Raw genomic sequence first — 18,788 nt, 5'->3', positions numbered from 1 at the left:
CCTTCTTGCCCCACACATGCTGTCAGACACCGGGACATTCTATACAAGCCCCAGGAGCCAGCATGAGCTGCCGCTGCCATCACAAGCTCCAGAGGTATGCAGGCCACCCCTATTGCTAAGACATGCATGAGCAGGCAGCAATCACTGCCCCCACTGGCATGTGGCCCCAGGAGCACACGTAGGCCACTATACCTTCATACTCCCTATCATAAGGATGACAGCCAGCATGGGCTAAGGAAAGAGGTAACAAGCATCCAAACTAAAAGCAACAAAAATATTAAACCCATACAGGCTTATACAAGGATGCTCCCACATGTAGTATTCCAAGACTATGGTAGATAATTGTTTCTCCTAAACTCATACAGTAAAAGAAATATAAGTAAAATGAACAAACACAGGAACCATTCCCAGTTAAAAGACCAAGAGAATCCCCTTGAAGGAACAAACAACAAAAGATGCTTTCAATCTGAAATTGAATTCAAAAAAGAAGTAATAAAAATTCTGAAAGAATTAACAGAAAGACCATAGACAGAAACACAGATTACTGTAAAAAGCAGCTAGAAACTATAAGGAGTAGCCAAGAAAAGTTGGAAACTCATTTGCTGAGACAAAAGGTGAGCTAAAGGCAATGAACAGCAGAATGAATAATGCAGAAGAATGAGTAAGTGATCTGGAAGACAGAATAATGGAAATCATCCAGTCAGAACAGGAGACAGAAGGCGAAATAAATATATGAAAGCAATATATGAGACCTATGGGATAATCTAAAGCATGCTAATCTATGCCTAATAGGGATTCCAGAAGGAAAAAGATCAAAAATGTATTTGAATAAATTATGGTTAAAAACTTCCCAAACCTAAAGAAAGAAACAGACAACCAGATACAAGAAGCAGAAGGTCCCAAACAAGATGAACTGAAACACACCTATGCCAAGACAATAAAAATGGCAGGGAGGGAAGGGACACGGGCGTACCTATGGCTGATTCTTGTTGATGTTTGACAGAAAACAACAAAATTCTGTAAAGCAATTATCTTTCAATTGAAAAAGTGGGGGGAAAAAAAAAAAGGCAAAGGTTAGTGGATTCTAAAGGCAGCAAGAAAGCAACCAAGTTAATCCCAATGGAATCCTCCCCATAAGGCTACTGGCAGGCTTCTTTAGAGGAACTCTGAAGGTCAGAAGGGAGTGGCAAGATACATGCAAAGCAACCTAGAATATAAAACCCAGCAACATTATATCTTAGAATATAAACAAGAAGATGTAAAATAAAATGTGGGGGAGAGGAGTAAAAACATTTAGATTCTCTCTTTTTTTAAAAGAATGTATTTGAGACAATATGACTATCAGTCTAAAGCAAGTAGATATAGGAAGGGGTTAATATACTTGAAAAACAGGGTGACCACAGATCAAAAGCATACAAAAGACTCACAAAAAACAGAGAACACAAGCATAAGATAAAAGGAAATCATCAAACCACAAAAAATATGATAAAAAAGAACAAAGAAGAAACATAGAGCCAATAAGAAAACAGGGTTTAAAATGGCAATAAATACATATTTTATCAATAATTACGTTAAGTGTCAATGAACTAAATGCTTTAATCAAAACACAAAGTGGTAGACTGGATAAAAAAACAAGAGCCTACAACATACTGCCTATAAGACTCACTTTAGGGCAAAGCACATACACAGATTTAATGTTAAGGGATGGGAAAAGATATTTCATGCACACAGAAATGACAAGAAAGCAGGGAGTCGCATACTCCTACCAGATAAAACAGGCTTTGAAACAAAGGCCATAAAGAAAGCTAGACCTTATATAATGATAAAAAGGGTCATACAAGAAGAAGATATTACATCCATTAACATATAAGAACCCTCTAAAGGAGCATCTAATTACATAAAGCAAACATTAACAGACATAAAAGGAGAAACTTATAGGAATACAATAATAGCACAAAACTTTTAACACCTCATTCACATCAATGGACACATCTTCTGGACAGAAAATCAGTAAGACAACAGAGATCCAAAATGATACAACAATTAAGACTCTATTCCAGGATATTACATTTAAAAAAAAAAAACCAAGAATACACATTCTTTTTACGTGTACATGGAACATTCTCCAGGACTGACCACATACTAGGGCACAAAACAAACCTCAACAAATTTAAGAGTATAAAAATTACTTCAAACAATCTTCTCTTCTCTAATCTACAATAGAATGAAACTAGAAAGCAACCACAGGAAAACAAATGAGAAAAAAAATTACATGGAGAATGAAAGCATTTTATTAAAAACAATGGATCAATAAGTAAATCGAAAAGGGAAATTAAAAATACCTTGAGACAAGCAACAATGAAAACACAATCATAGAAAATCTATAGGATGGAGCAAAAAAAAGTTCTTAGAGCTAGGAAAGCTCACAGCTATATAGCCCTTCCTCAAAAAACAAGAGAAATCTCAAATAAGCAACCTAAATTAGCACCTAAAAGACTTAGAAAAAGAACAAGCAAAGCCTAAACTCAGCAGAAGGAAGGAAGTAATAAAAGATGAGAGAAGAAATAAAACAGAGATTAAATAATAGAATGAAATCAATAAAACCAAGTGCTGGTTCTCTGAAAGGGTAAACAAAGTTGCCAAACTTCTGGCCAGGCTCACCAAGAGAAAGAACCCAGATAACCAAAATAAGAAATGAAGAAGAAACAGCAACTGATACTGCTGAAATACAAAACCACAACAGAATCCTACAAACAATTATATACCAACAAATTCGACAAACTAGAAGCAATGAACAAATTTCTAGAAACACACAGCTCACCAAAACTGAATCAAGAAGAAATCCATAATTTGAACAGACTGATTACTAGAACTGAAATAGAATATGAAGGGAAAAAAACAAAACAAAAACAAAAAACTAACTACAAACTAAAGTCCAGGATCAGATGGCTCCACAGGCAAAGAATACCAAACACATAAAGAAGAACTTTTACTGACCCTTCTCAAACTCTTCCAAAATACTGAAGCAGAGGCAACACTCCCAGAGATACTATATGAAGCCACCACCACCCTGATACCAAAACCAAACAAAGGTAACGCCAAAAACAGAAAACTGTCCATCAATATCCATGATGAATATAGATGCAACAATTCTCAACAAAAACACTACAAACCAAATCCAACAATACATAAAAAAGATCATATACCATGACCAAGGGCGTTCATTCCAAATTCACAAGGATGGTTCAATATACACAAATCAATTAATATGCTACACAACATCAACAAAAGAGAAAAAACACATAATCACCTCAACGGATGCAGAAAACACACTTGATAAAATTCAACATCTATTCATGGTTTTTAAAAAAAGACTCTTAACAAAATGCATATAAAGGGAACATATCTTAACATAATAAAACCTATTACGATAAACCCACAAACAATATAATACCCAACAATGAAAAGCTGGAAGCCTTCCCACTAAAATGTGGAACAAGACAAAGAAGCCCACTCTCACCACTTCTATTCAACATAGTATTGAAGTCCTAGCCACAGCAATCAGACAAGAAAAAGGTATCCAAATTGGAAGGGAAGAGGTAAAACTGTCATCACTATATGCAGATGACACGATGCTATACATAGAAAACCCTGAAGACTTCACACAAAAACATTTAGAGTTGATAAATGAATTAAGCAAGGTAGGAGGATACAAGATTAACCCACAGAAATTGGTTGCAGTTCTTTACACTAACAGCGAAGTAGCAGACAGGTAATGTAAAAAAAATAATACCTTTAAAAACTGCACTCCCCAAAAAATAAATAAATAAAATACTTAAGAATACTTTCACCTAAAGAGGTGAAAGACTTTTACACTGAGAATTATAAAATATTAATAAAGGAAACTGAAAAGAAATGGAATGATATCCCATGCTCTTGGGTTGGGAGAATATTATTAAAATGGCAACTATCCAAAGGAATCTACATATTTAATGTGATCCCTATCAAATTACCCAGGATATTTTTCACTAGAACAAATAATCCTAAGATTTATATGGGACAATGAAAGACCTTGAGAGAAAATAACCAAGCAGGAGGCACAACCCTTTCAGACTTCAGACAATACCCCAAAGCTACAGTAATCAAAACCGTGGTATCGGTACAAAAACAGACATACAGATCAATGGAACAGAATAGAGAGCCCAGAAATAAACCCACAAACCTATGGTCAAAGGAGGCAAGGATAAAATGGGAAAAATCTTCAGCCAAGTGGTGTTGGGAAAGTTGGACAGCTGCGTGTAAATCAATAAAGTTAGAACACACTCTCATACCATGCATAAAAATAAACTCAAAATGGCTTGCAGAATTAAATATAAGACATTATAAAACTCCTAGAAGAGATCACAGGCAAAACATTCTCTGACAGAAATTGTACCAGAGTTTTCTTAGGTCAGTTGCCAGGGCAATAAAAATAAAAACAAAAGTAAACAAATGGGATTTAGTCAAATTTACAAGCTTTTGCACAGTAAAGGAAACTACAAACAAAAGGAAAAGACAACCTATGAAACGGGAGAAAATATCTGTGAATGATGTAACCAACAAGGGCTTACTCTCAAAGACATACAAACAGCTCATGTAGCTCAACAACAACAAACCACCCAACTGAAAAATAAGCAGAAGACCTAGACATTTACCAAAGGTGACATGCAGATGGCCAATAGATACATGAAAAGATGCTCAACATCATTAGTAGAGAAAAGCAAATCAAAACTACCAGGAGGTACCACATCAGTCAGAATGGCCATCATTAAAAAGTCTACAGACACAGAATGAAAGATCCAAAAAAAGAAAGAAAAAAAAAAAAAAAGGGTTATACACAGTAAAAGCTGGAGACAGTGTGGAGAAAAGGGAAACACTTCCTCCACTGGTGGAATGTAAACTGGTGTAGCCACTATGGAAAACTAAAAAACAGAACTGCCATATAAGCCAGCAATCCCACTCCTGGGCATGTATCCAGAGGAAAACACGGTGTGAAAGAATACACATACCCCTGCAGCAGCACTGACAACAGCCAAGACATGAGAACAACCGAAACGTCCAACAGAAGGATGGATACACACACACACTCACACACACACACAGAATACTACTCAGCCATAAAAAAGAACAAAATAATGCCATTTGCAGCAATAAGGATGCGACAAGAGAGCATCATACTAAGGGAAGTAGGTCAGAAAGAGAAAGCAAATACCACACGGTATCACTTACATGTGTAACCTAAAACAGCACAAACGAACCTACGTACGAAACAGAAACAGCCTCAGACCGAGAGAACTGACTTGTGGGGGAGGGGGTTGGGGAGGGATGGACTGGGAATCTGGGGTTAGTAGATGCAAACTATTACATACAGACTGGATAAGTAACAAGGTCCTAAAGTACAGGAAACTAGATTCAATATCCTGGGATAAACCATAATGCAAAAGAATATAAAAAAGGATATATATGTGTGTGTATAACTATGTCACTTTGCTGTAGAGCAGAAATTAACATTATAAATCACCTATGCTTTAGTAAAAAGTAAGATTAAAGAAAAGCAGTTTTATAACAGTTTCTATGTATCAAATTGACAAAACTGAAAAAATTACAACGATGCAGAAGGACTTCTGGTTCATGATGGCAGAGTAGAAGGGTGTGCGCTCATCTCCCGGAAGAACACCAGAACTGCAACCAGCTGATAAACCACCACTGACAGGAGGAAGCTGGAACCACCAAAATAAAGAAAAGACACGTCCAAAGACAACGAAGAAGCTGCAATGAGATGGGAGGAGGGGTGCAAACACAATAAAATGCAATCCCATAGCTGCTTGGTGGGTGACCCACAAACTGGAGCACAATAATACCAAACGAAGTTCTCCCACTGTTGTAAAAGTTCTGAATTCCACGTCAGGCTTCCCAGCCTGGGGGTTTGAGAAAGGCCTGGGAACCCCCTGGCAATCTGGCCTTTAAGGCCAGCAGGATTTGATTATAGGACTTCCACAGGACTGGGGGAACCACAGACTCCAGTCTCGGAGGGCACAAACAAAATCTTGCCCACACCAAGACCCAGAGGAAAGGAATAGAGACCCAACAGAAGACTGAACGAAAACTACTTGCTAGAGTTGGAGGGTCTCCTGTGGAGGCATGGGTTGGCAGGGACTCAACACAGGGACAGGGGCACTGGCAACATCAGACCAAGAAGTTCCCCTTTGGCATAAACCCTCTTGAAGTTCACCATTAACCCTACCACAAAGCCTGCAGACCCCAGGGCTGGGTCAAACAACTACCAGGGAGGGAGTGCAACCCCACCCATCAGCAGATAATTAAAGCTTTACTGAGTAGGCCCTGCCCACCAGAGCAAGACCCAGTTTTTCCCACTGCCAGTCCCTCCCTTGAGGAAGTTTATACAAGCCTCTTAGCCTCATCCACCAGAAGGCAGATGGAAGAGCAAAAAGAAGCACAGTCCCACAGCAGCTAAAACAGAAACCATATTACAGAAAGTTAATCATAATAAAAAACAGAAAGTTATGTCCTAGATGAGGAGCTTCGCTTGAAGCTCAATCCATAAAGAATCTGCCGGCAATGCAGGAGACCCTGGTTCAATTCCTGGGTTGGGAAGATCCCCTGGATAAAGGCATGGCAACCCACTCCAGTATTCTTGCCTGGAGAATCCCTGGACAGAGGAGCCTGACAGCTACAGTCCATGAAGTCACGAGAGTCGGACATGACTTAGGGAGGCTTCCCTGGTGGCTCAGATAGTTAAAGAATCTGCCTGTAATGCAGGAGACCTGGGTTTGATCCCTGAGTTCGGAAGATAGATCCCCTGGAGAAGGGCATGGCAAACCACTCCAGTATTCTTGCCTGGAGAATCCGCATGGACAGAGAAGCCTGGTGGGCTACAGTCCACGGGGTCACAAAGACTTGGACACGACTGAGTGACTAAGTACATGTCCCAGATGAAGGGACAAGATAAAACTCCAGAAAAACAAGCGGAGATAGGCAACCTTTCAGAAAAAGAATTCAGAATAATGATAGTGAAGATGATCCAGGATCTTGGGAAAATAATGGAGAAGATGCAAGAAATGTTTACCAAAGGTCTAGAAGAACTAAAGAACAAACAGAGATGAATACATACACTAGAAGGAATCAATAGCAGAATAACTGAGGCAGAATAGATAAATGACCCAGAGGACAGAATGGTGGAAATCACTGCCACAGAACAGAATATAGAAAAAAAAGAGTGAAAAGCAATGAAGACAGCCTTAGAGACTCTGAAACAACATTAAATGCACCAACATTCACATTATAGGGGTCCCAGAAGGAGAGAGAGAGAAAGGACCTGAGAAAATATTTGAAGAAATAACAGCTGAAAACTTCCCAAACATGGGAAAAGAAATAGTCAATCAATCAAGTCCAGGGCATGATAAACCCAAGAAGGAACAATCAAAATATATACTAATCAAACTGACAAAAGTTAAAGACAAACATAAAATATTAAAAGCGATAAAGGAAAAACGACAAATAACATACAAAGGAACTCCCATCAGGCTATCAGCTGATTTCTCAACAGAAACTCTACAAGCCAGAAGGGAATGGCATGATATATTTAAAGTGATGAAAAGGAAGAACCTACAACCAAGAATACTCTACCCAGCAAGACTCTCCTTCAGATTTGATGGAGAAATCAAAAGCTTTCCATACAAAGCAAAAGTTAAGAGAAGTCAGCACCACCAAACCAGTTTAGTTCAATCACTGAGTCGTGTCCTACTCTTTGCAACCCCATGGACTGCAGCACGCCAGGCTTCCCTGTCCATCACCAACTCCAGGAGCTTGCTCAAACTCACATCTATGGAGTCAGTGATGCCATCCAACCATCTTATCCTCTGTTGTCCCCTTCTCCTCCTGCCTTCAGTCTTTCTCATAAGTATGCATAATGTATATATTTTAGAAAACTTATGAATTTTTGCCTAACTAAAAAATGTATGACATTTTGATTCCACTTGTTTGACTTACCATGAATAGAATGCTATATTTAATTTAAAAAAGTAAATGTGACAATGAAGGTTTACTTTATAGCACAGGGAACTATAGTCAGTATCTTGTAATAACCTATAATGGAAAATAATTTCAAAAATATTATGTGTATATGTATAACTGAATCACCTCGCTGTGTACCTGAAACACTGTAAGTCAACTATATTTCAATAAAATACATATTTAAGGAAAAAACATGCCAGGAAAGAAATTATAATGCTAATCTACTAAAGTTCTTAAAGTTAATGAGTGAGTTTTACAAGGTCATTGAATAAAGTTCAATAGATAAAACCCGATTATGTTTTTATACTAGCACCAAACAGTTAGAAATTGAACCATGTCATTTAACACTGAACAAAATTAAATGCCTAGGTATAAATCTAACAAAATACCCGCAGGACCTATATGCTAAAAACAATGAAACACTGATAAAAAAAAAAAAAGAAAACCTAATCAAATAGAAAAATAGACTATATCATGTATTAGAAAGACTCAATATTTTTAAGCATGTCAAACTTCTGCAAGCTGGTCTACAAATTTAACACAATTCCAATTAGAATTCTAGCAGGATTCTGTAAATACTAGCAAGCTGATTCTAAAATTCATATGGGAATGCAAAGAAACAAAAAGAGTTAAAACAATTCAGGAAAAAACAAGGTTGGAGAATTTATACTACCCAAACGATAAGAGCTACTAAAAAGCAACAGTATTCAAGACACCTGATACTGGCAAAAGAACAGACAATATAACCAATGAAGCAGAGTGCAGAGAAATAGACCTACGTATACATGACTAATTGTTTTTCAACTAAGTAGCAGAGGCAATTCAAAGCAGAAAGGACTACTTTTTAACAAATAGTGGAATAAATGGATGTCCACATGCAAAAAAAAAACCTCAATCTGGACCTCACACCTTACATATAAATGAATTCACAATGGGTTACAGACAAATAAAAACCATAAATTATAAAGCTTTTAGCAGAAAACATAGGAAAATATTTATGATCGTCACCTAGATAAAGACAGCAATAACATCAACACAATTGCTAAAACAAAATTTGATGAATTGGTCTTTATCATACTTGAAAATTTTTGCTCTGTCGAAGATTCTGTTAGGAGAATGAGAATATAAGACACAAACCATAATAAAATATCTGCAAATCACTTATCTGACAAAGGATGAACATTCAAAACTCAACAGCAAGAAAACCACCCAGTTCAATGGGCCAAAGATAGAACGGGTACTTCACCAAAGACATACAGATGACAAATAAACCCACAAAAAGATGCTCAACTTCATTAGTCTTAAATTGAGACCACGTTAAGTTATTACTACACACACCTATTAGAATGGCTGAAACACACACACACAAAATAGATAATACCAAGTGCTGACATATGAAGCAAACTGGCATTCTCACCCATCATTAGAGGGAACACAAAATGGCACAAAATAGGTGATCAGTTTGGTGATTTCTCATAAAAACTAAACATACATTTACCACATGGCCCAGCAATGTGACTCCTAGGGTATTTACCCAAAATAAAATGAAAATTTACGTTTACACAAAACTCTATACATGATTGTTTACAGTTATGAATACAACTGTCAAAATTGGTAAAAATCCAAACATTCCTCAAGGAATGAACAGACAATCAAGTGTGGTGTTCCACACAATGCAAAACTATTCAACAATAAAAGGGAAAATCTACTGATACACAGAACCAGATAGATGAACTTCAAAGACATATATATATAGTAAAAGAAGCCAGATTCACAACTATTCACTATAGATTTATATGACGTTCTGGAAAGATAGAAATATATGGAATGAAGAAACTATCAAACGGTTGCCAGAGGTTAGGGGTGAGGGGTTATTAAAAGAGAATGGGGTTATTAAAAGGGACATTAAAAGAGAATGCTTTGGGGATGATGAAACTGTTCTCTATACTGATTGTGGTGACAGTTACAAAACTCAGTGCATTTGTCAGAACTCACAACTGCACAGTAACAAAGTCTGCTGCATGCACATATAGAACATAAGGTTATACATTAAAAAAAGAGAGAGACCCAGGTGCTGCAGGCTGAGACAGAGCAGGGAAACGGCACTCTGACTAGTTGCTGAAGGAGTACAAGCTCGGTCTGGCAATACAAGACATTAAAAGTATGAACTCAAAATAAGGCACCTTAAGGTTCTGAAGACAAGGAGAATAAGAAATACTCCCTAATCTTCAGCACTCAATTCTACATATAAAACTCAAGATTCAAATTCTCAAAATGGTTGGTACATGGTCAGTGTTCAATGAACGACGCTGATGAATAGAAGAAAAGGCTGAATATACAGCAATTCCACTTTGGGGCATTTGCCCAAAGGAAATAATTAAGGCTGTACACAAAGACTTAATTATAAAGAGAACTCTTAAAATGGAACACAGTCATATATTTCTCCTTAAAAATGGTGATGCATTTTGCCGCTTGCCAGCATAAGAGAATACCCATGATATATTGCTAAATTTAAAAACACTCCAAAACAACATCCAGCACAATCCCATTTTTGTTCAATAAAAAACTATTAAACCTATAAATTCTACACCTTCTTTTATTCTGTAGGCATGAAAAACACATCTGAAAGACTACAGAATACAATGTTGAATATTAATCTCATAGCAGTAGGATTACTACTGATTTTTAGTTTTTTATTTTTACTTGTCAGCATTTTGTTTTTTCCACAACGAAGATATGTTATTTTTAAATTAACTTTGTTTAAAGAGCCCTAATAAGAGAGCCCTAACACTTCAGAGATAAATATAATCTTCTGGGGCTGGGCTATCCAGGAGGAAAGATATCCTCTTCCTCAGAAGCCTCATCTGAGAGAAAATCCAATGCTCACAGGACCAGAAGTCTGACCCCCAGAGGCTGTTCTCAAACATGTCCTTTGAGGGTAAAAAGGCTGGCACCCACCTGTATAGATGTCCATGAAGCTGTGCAGGGCCAGACAATGCGGATTCAGACACATCTTCACCTGAGCAGTCACGACCTGCAGCCAACTGGCTGTCAGCAGCCAGCACTCCTGGGGCCCTGCCAGAGAGCTAGTTCCAAGAATATTTGGAAAAAAAAAAAGAAGGAAAAGCAACTTCTTAATGCAGTTCCTAGGCTCAGGGATCAACAGCAAACTCAAGACTTTAAATGTAGTAGGAAATGAAGGTGCTGCACCTTGTGCTCCAGGGATTTTCTTAGGTGGACGCTCCCCCTTTGTTGGAATTGGGCTTATGGAATCACCCCTAAAGTTAACCTAATTCTGAACTTATTATCTAATTTAACCAACCCTAATAAACTCTGAAATCCAAGCAGTCCAGAAGTAAATTAAATCCTAAGTTGGGGACAGTATCATTTCAATAGAAATAATATATAATCACTATTATTATTATAATTTTATTTTATTTTTGGTGATTGCAAAAGTAAAGGAAACCTAAGAAAAGCTGAAAAGAACATCTGCAAAGGTTATAGCCTTAATGGTATTTGAAGAAAGGGGTGATACAGGTTAAGTAAGATGGGGCAACTAGGGGAGGGTAAATCTGAAAGTGGTGCTTACTTTTGTCCCCCTTTGAATAATGGGCTGCTACAGAGAAGGCACTGCGTGGATGGAGACTCGTAGTAATTCGACCAAGAGGTTTGCTCGATGGTGACCGTCTCCTCACTCACGTTGGACAGGACGAGCCGAGAGCTATTGAGTTCATGAATCAAAGAGAAGACTTCAGCCAGCTCTGACTCATTCTCAGGGATCTGCAGGACTTTGCGCAGCAGCTGCAGTGTTGATTGGCGCTGGATCTCCCTCTGGGCTGCGCTCAGGGGCTCTGTGGCACTTAACACATCCGGGAGTGGTGAGCTTGCCTCCTGGAAGAGAGCAGATCTGTCACGAAACACCATCGAGGGCACAAAAGAGGCGGCCATGGGCTAAAACCACGAGAGGGCGTGCGTGGCAAAGGGAAAGGCCTACGACTGACGTGGGAAACCTAGGTCCCTAAGCCACTCAGCTAGTAACTCGCTGCGTGACTCACAGCAGGAGTTTTCTCTCTCTGGCACTATTTCTCTACCAGTAAAATAAGAGGATTATATATCCCTCTTGGTAATAGTTTCAAGATTCTGCTCCCATGCACTGGCTGTGAGGTTTGGAGGATAACAGACCAGGGGTTCAATTCTGGATATGCCACTGAAGAGCTGTAAATGGGTAACCCCCCGCAATACCTCCAAAAATGAATCAAAATACTAATAATCTCCTAGAGTTGTTGCAGAGTAAATGAGATAGTGCAAGTAAAGCACTCAGCATTCAACAAAAACTCTCTGAATGGTAGTTTTGATGTGTGAACAGGCACCTGTAGAGCTTAAAGCATTTATTTTTAACACCGTGTGGCTTCTGAGTACAAGGGAACTTTATACACCAGTCAGAGGCTTCCAGGAAACAAGGTTCTGAAACTCTCTCTGAAACAGGTCCTTCTTGTACCAGTCCCTTTTCAATGGAGGTCCTTCCCTGATCTGTGCAAATGCAGCGTCAATCACTCCTCCTTCACGTTCCTGTAGTCCACTCCTTTACTGCATATTTCACTTTCTCACAGGTGGTAAGCCATTGTTCTCTCCCCTGCTTATTTACCAAATTTCTAATACCACCCCTGAGGGCACACAAAAGATGCTAACTCATATTTGCTGGACATATTATATGTTGTTTACAGAGGTTAATTGCATAACAAAACTTATTAACTCAGTATACCTGTGACAACTCTTGTCTTGCTATCTGTAATAGTTTGGTTACCTATCTTTCCCCCCAAGCTAGACTGTAAGCTCCTAAGGGGAAGTGGGCATGTATTATTCATGTCTGTATCCCCAAAAGCTGACCCGTAACAGGCTTTCAATACATGCTTGCTGAAAAAATGAATTTGAATGAATGGCTGTAGAAGAGCTGAGGGACACTAGAATGAGTTGCCCCAGACGCTGTGTGTTCTTTCTCATTTATGACTTATGCTGAACCATGGGTCAGAAGATCGGTTGGAAAGCATACTATCCTTTGCCTCTGAAACACAGATGAAAGATGGAAAGGAAAGAAGATCATTCCAGCCCATAGATACTGCAGACTTAATCACAGCCACTGGCGACAAACTGCATGGGAAATGTACGCTCACGGGGGGCTCCGAAGAGAAGGCTCATAAACTTAAAGGTCCTTGGGTTTCTGAACAGTGTGTTGTGGAAAACAATTGTTTTCTTCTGTTTCTCTAAAATTTAGAGAATTAGAATGTGAATGAATGTATGAAGATGAGGGTCATGGGGGTAGGCAGCTACCAACTAACCAAAGAAAAAAAGAATATAAAAAAGAGTGGGACTTGAAATCAATTGTCAAAAGGTCCCCAGATAATTCCTGTCTGACCAAGAAAAGTTAAGTCACTTCACCAGTAGAGACCAACATCCATTTTCATAATGCAAGCCACATCGACAGCTACAATGAAATAGGAAAAAGGAGTTCAGAGCATCTACCTACACAGGACTCAATTCCATTCCATAATCACTGACACATTATATATGCAAGCTCCAGCATGAGAAATATGGGGGCTGGCAATTCCCTGGGACCAGTGGTTACTCTGTGCTCTCACTGCCAAGGGCCTGGGTTCAATCTCTGGTAGGAGAACTAAGATCCCACAAGCCACGTGGCTAGAAAGAAAAAGGAGTATGGGCCAACAGATTACACTTGGCTGACAAGTGATTGTGGTCTTACAGGGAACTAAGAGGGTGTCAAGACAGGGTGTCGTCAACATTTTCTATTTGTTTCCTTAGAATCTTTTTTTGTTTTAAACTTTTTATTTTGTACTGGGGTGCAGTCGATTAACAATGCTGTAACAGTTTCAGGTGAACAGGGAAGAATCTTTATATCCACAGTTTTACAGAGTTCTAAGCAAAGTACTGATGTTGAAGCTGAAACTCCAATACTTTGGCAAAGAACTGACTCATTTGAAAAACCCTGATGCTGGTAAAGATTGAGGGCAGGAGGAGAAGGGGATGACAGAAGATGAGACGGTTGGATGGCATCACTGACTCAATGAACATGAGTTTAGGTAAACTCCGGAAGTTGGTGATGGACAGGGAGGCCTGGTGTGCTGCAGTCCATGGGGGTCACAAAGAGTCAGACATGACTGAGCAACTGAACTGAACTGAAGCAAAGTACCCAGAACATCTAAATTTTTTCACTTATTAGATCATAAATTATTTCCATTTTGTACACTAATCTTAATCTTTTTATGCATTAATAATTTAGTATTCATTAGTAATTAATAATTATTGTTCTGTCACTAAGTCATGTCTGACTCTTTGCAACCTCATGAACTGCAGCACACCAGGCTTCCTGTCCTTCAGTATTTCCCTGAGTTTGCTCAAACTCCTCTCCATTAAGTCAGTGAGGCCATCCAACCATCTCATCCCTTGTCACCCCCTTCTATTCTTGCCCTCAGTCTTTTCCAGCATCAGGGTCTTTTCCAATGAGTTAGCTTTTCACATCAGGTGGCCAAAGTACTGGAGCTTCAATACCAATGAAAATTCAGTGTTGATTTCCTTTAGGATTGACTGGTTTGATCTCCTTGCAGTCCAAGGAACTCTTAAGAGTCTTCTCCAGCACCACAGTTCAAAAGCATCAATTCTTCAGCACTCAGTGTTCTTTATAGTCCAACTGTCACATCTAAACACGACTACTGGAAAAACCACAGCTTTGACTAACAAAGGTCTGCCAATAGACCTCTGGTGGCAAAGTGATGTCTCTGCTTTTTAATACACTGTCTAGATTTGTCACAGCTCTTCTTCCAAGAAGCAAGCCATCTTTTAATTGTGTGGCTGCAGTCACCATCCGCAGTGATTTTGGAGCCCCAGAAAATGACATCTGATATTGTTTGTGCGTTTTCCCCATCTATTTGCCATGAAGTGATAGCAATGGATGCCATTATAATTTATTTCAATGGTAGACACAGGTTATTTCTAATTTTATCTGTTGTAATCACAGAATGTGTGATGTTCCAGACGGGCTTTATTTCAGATATTTTGTTTAATTCTGGAAATATGTATTCTTGTATTTGTCAAAAGTATCTGTTCTGAATTTGAGTCCCAACACTTATCAAGAACCATGTAGATGTGTGTTTGTATGTGAGCACTGAAAATTTTACTCTGGAAACTGACTTAAGGAAATAGTTCAAACAAACAAAAAGTTAATCTGGGGTATAAAATTTTAGATCTAAATCAATTTTCTTTATATTGCACTGGAATTATCCCTGTTTACTAAATAACATTCACTTTCTTGGAAAAAAAAGACATGGTGTGGTCAATGTGCTGTGAAGAGGAGCACATCAACCACATGGAGAAACCAGAGGAAAAGCTCACTGCCAGCAGAGGGCATCCTGTGTAACAGAACGTGACGGGAGGCATGGACGCATTCTACAAGAAGTTCTGAGACTCCTCGAAGCTCAACTTGAGTTTTCTCTAGCGCTCATGGCCCCAAGAATAGAACACCCAGATCTAATCCACCTTGCCTGCTTTGTTTTACTGATGGGGAAACTAAAATTCAGGATAGGGAAAGCAAGCAACTTAGGGTCATTTCCAGGCAGGTCTCTCAATTCCTATTCTCAGTGTTTTTTCCTTTTAGTTCCACTTCTCTTTCTCACAATAACCTCAGAATACTACCTCAAGCACAGAAACAGACCTGAAGATTAGGGGGCGAGATTCACTGCCAGAAAGCCCCCTCCCATCCATACACACAGAAAACTTAGCTTGAAGAAGTCGTCCCTAACCTGTCTAGTTGTGTCCGCTCCCAAACCCCCTGACCTCCTGACACAACCTTCTGGGCCTCTCCATGGCTCAGGACATTCAGTATGTCCCCTGCCTGCAAAACAAACTGCCTAGTCTAGCATTAAAGACCTTCCACGATACATGGTCCCAATCTTTTAAGACTTCTTTTCCATGCTCCTCCCTATACACTCTCTCCTCTAACCCAGTGGAGCATCAGACTGCCTACCTCGTCATCTCTACTCATGCCCATCCTTGAGTATACTGCACACCTTTCCCTTCCACCCACATCCTGCACATCTTGTGAGGTGTGGGCTAGATCTAGAGTGGCCAGGCTCCGTCTTGGATCCTGACCTGTTCTGCGAGCCATCCTCTTTCCCTCCAAAGCATATGAGTTGAGATCTCTCTTTTTATGTTCATCCCAGTCATTCTTTTCACTGCCTTAGGTAGGTACTCTTTCTGTTCACTTAAAAAAAATTCCTATGTGGAAATTCAGAGGTCCCCTGAAACTGCCTTGTTCTAGTAAACAAACAAATAATAAAAACAAGCCCTAAGGAGCCAAGTGGAATGTGTTTTACTATCCAGCAGTCTGGTCCCACTTCAGGGAACAGGCCTGCCGAGACTGCTAGAAGTAAAGCGCTGTGGTTGGCCAAATGCTCTGCAAGGAACCTGAGTAGCAGCAATCTCATCTACAAAGTCCTGAGGCTGGCGCTCTGTATTTAGCAAAATTCTATTTACAGGTCCTTCAACAACCTCAAAGCTAAAACAATGTAACCTTTCCAACCCCTTCTACTTCAGGATCCTCACTAAGGCCTGTGTTGGCTATTTTTTTCTCCTGTGAATGAACTCTTGGTCCACTGAGCTAGAAGATTCTCGGAGATCAAGGTATCTGATAAACTCCCTTATCTTAGCGAAGAGGATAAGGAAGCCCACAAAGAAGGCACTTGCCAGGTTCAGAACCTAGAACCCGGCTCCAGTTCTGGTGCTAACTACAATATGTACCAAGAAATCCTTTTATTTCTCCTAAAGCTGGACTGCTAACAGAGCCCTGTCCAAGATTGGAGGGTGTGTTTCGGGAAGGAACTCACGAGAACCTTGGTGGTTTTCTCAGTCCGGTCTTTGGCAAGGTTAAAACCACAGCTGGGACAAATCCGAGGTTTATGCCGGTTGGTGTAGACATAGCTACAAGAGGGATTCTTGCACTTTCCCCGACCTCGTGATGTAGCCAGGCCCAAATCCTAAAAAATAAGACCATATTTCAATTCTATAAGTCAATTTACACCTGTGCACAGCCAAGAATCAGGATGACCTGCAACTGGTAAAACAGAGGAGGAGTGACAATTACGAACCCAGATTCAGACCAGCTCTCAAAGAGCCTTGAAACAAGATACTTTTTCTGTGGTTATCGCCTGAACAGTTCTGGCAAGTCCTCCTATCTGTGAAACAAAGATGAATCTCAAAGGTCAGACATTCAAATGCCTTCAGGGTCCAGGCAATCAGCAGTGAAGCAGGTCTGTTCTAACAGAATGCCAGGAGGACCAAAGACTTCAAGCTCCGTCTGAAGAAATATTGTGACCTGTGGCCTCTACAAGCTCACAGCTCTGGCACTGAGGCTCTTAAAACAAGCTGCAGTCTAATCAGCCCAAGAGAGGGTCCTGGGCAGTCCCCACCAAATGGTGCCCCCAGTGGCCTCCCATGGGAAGAGACAGTGAAGGGATGGACAGCACAAAGAAGGGACTGGCTGGGCCTTTGGAAAATGAAGCCTAAGCAGCTCTCCAGGATAAGAGAGCCCTCTTCCCAAGACAGGGCCAGAAAAGGCGATGACCCACCATACTATGTTGTCTTGTTCCTACTGAATGCACAGCACAGGGCACGGCACAAAGAATGTGCTCAAAAGAAATTTCTGAATTTTTAAAAATCTTGAATTTAAAAAAATCTAGCTGCTTTCTCAAAATCTGTGCATCTCACTCATCCAGGGAAACTGCCAAAGGTTACCTGGCTGGTTTGGTACCTTAAGGATCAACAAAATTAGAGAGTATTAAGCAAGAGAAGCCCCAAAACATGCTTTCTAAGCCAACAGAGTATTTTACAGACAGTGAAAACTGAGGACCAGAGACGGAAAGAGCCTCAAGGTCAGATGGCATGCCAGCAATAGAGCCAGAACCACTTTTGGACTAGGTCTTTCTACATCTAGTGTTTATTTCACTGCTCCAGGCTGCTTAGCCTGCAAAAGAATGACCCCAGAGCCACACATTTGTTTTTGGGGATGTTAATATGTTATGTTAAAAATAAAAATGGGGGAGGGAAAACCTTGGTGGGAAACACCAGATTGAACAAAATAAGTTGCATTTACTAAAGCACTTCTCAAACCCTATCAGATACTAGCACTGAATGTGACTGTTTTAGGTAGAAAAAAATACATTTCTCAAACTTACATGCAGAGCACTAAAAGATCTAAAGACGGCTGAATGCTGAAGCTGGACTGAATTCTCAGTGACTTTCCAAGAGAACTACTCTCAAGAAAAATACCTTGGTCAGCTGGCCTATACTTTACAGATCTCACTTGGGAAAAACAAGAAACCTAGCTGATTCACTCAGTAACTACTATGATTTGTTCCACTGACAAGGTGTTTAGAATCAATGATCGAGCCCTCACCCTACTCTCACTCCCAAGTACCACTCCCCGCCCCCGCCAGACTCCTGCTCACCCTCCACCACACAACCAAACCACCCCTGTGTCCACCCATCCCTCAGTTCCCCTTACCAGGGTGACAGTGCAGCTGTACTTATATGGAGGAAACATATCGGGCTTGACCTCCACAACTTTCACCTGAGATGTCCTGTTGGTTTGGCCATTTGATAGCTGCAGATCAAAACAAATTACTTAGTGCTTCTGAACCTCAGTCAAG

The 18,788-nt window shown here is 39.8% G+C and overlaps 1 protein-coding gene across 4 annotated transcripts in view; it reads right to left on the bottom strand.

The window, feature by feature from the left end:
- HMGXB3 (HMG box domain containing 3) overlaps positions 1–18,788 on the bottom strand; it is a 62,011-nt gene that overhangs the window by 17,691 nt on the left and 25,532 nt on the right. For 3 of the 4 annotated variants that reach the window (XM_010850557.1, XM_010850556.1, XM_010850553.1), the window contains 4 exons: positions 18,644–18,742; positions 16,968–17,117; positions 11,663–11,964; positions 11,032–11,159 (listed from right to left, as the gene is read on the bottom strand). In XM_010850557.1, coding sequence (XP_010848859.1) covers positions 11,032–11,159; positions 11,663–11,964; positions 16,968–17,117; positions 18,644–18,742 — 679 coding nt within the window. The remainder of the gene's footprint in view (positions 1–11,031; positions 11,160–11,662; positions 11,965–16,967; positions 17,118–18,643; positions 18,743–18,788) is intronic. The other variant, XM_010850554.1, reaches the window with a different exon arrangement.

This window comes from Bison bison, unplaced genomic scaffold (genome assembly GCF_000754665.1).
Source record: "Bison bison bison isolate TAMUID 2011002044 unplaced genomic scaffold, Bison_UMD1.0 scf7180017864291, whole genome shotgun sequence".
In the NCBI taxonomy this organism is placed as follows: Eukaryota; Metazoa; Chordata; class Mammalia; order Artiodactyla; family Bovidae; genus Bison; species Bison bison.
The sequence above is the reverse complement of the archived record's forward strand: the minus strand, read 5'-3'. Positions and strand labels throughout refer to the sequence as shown.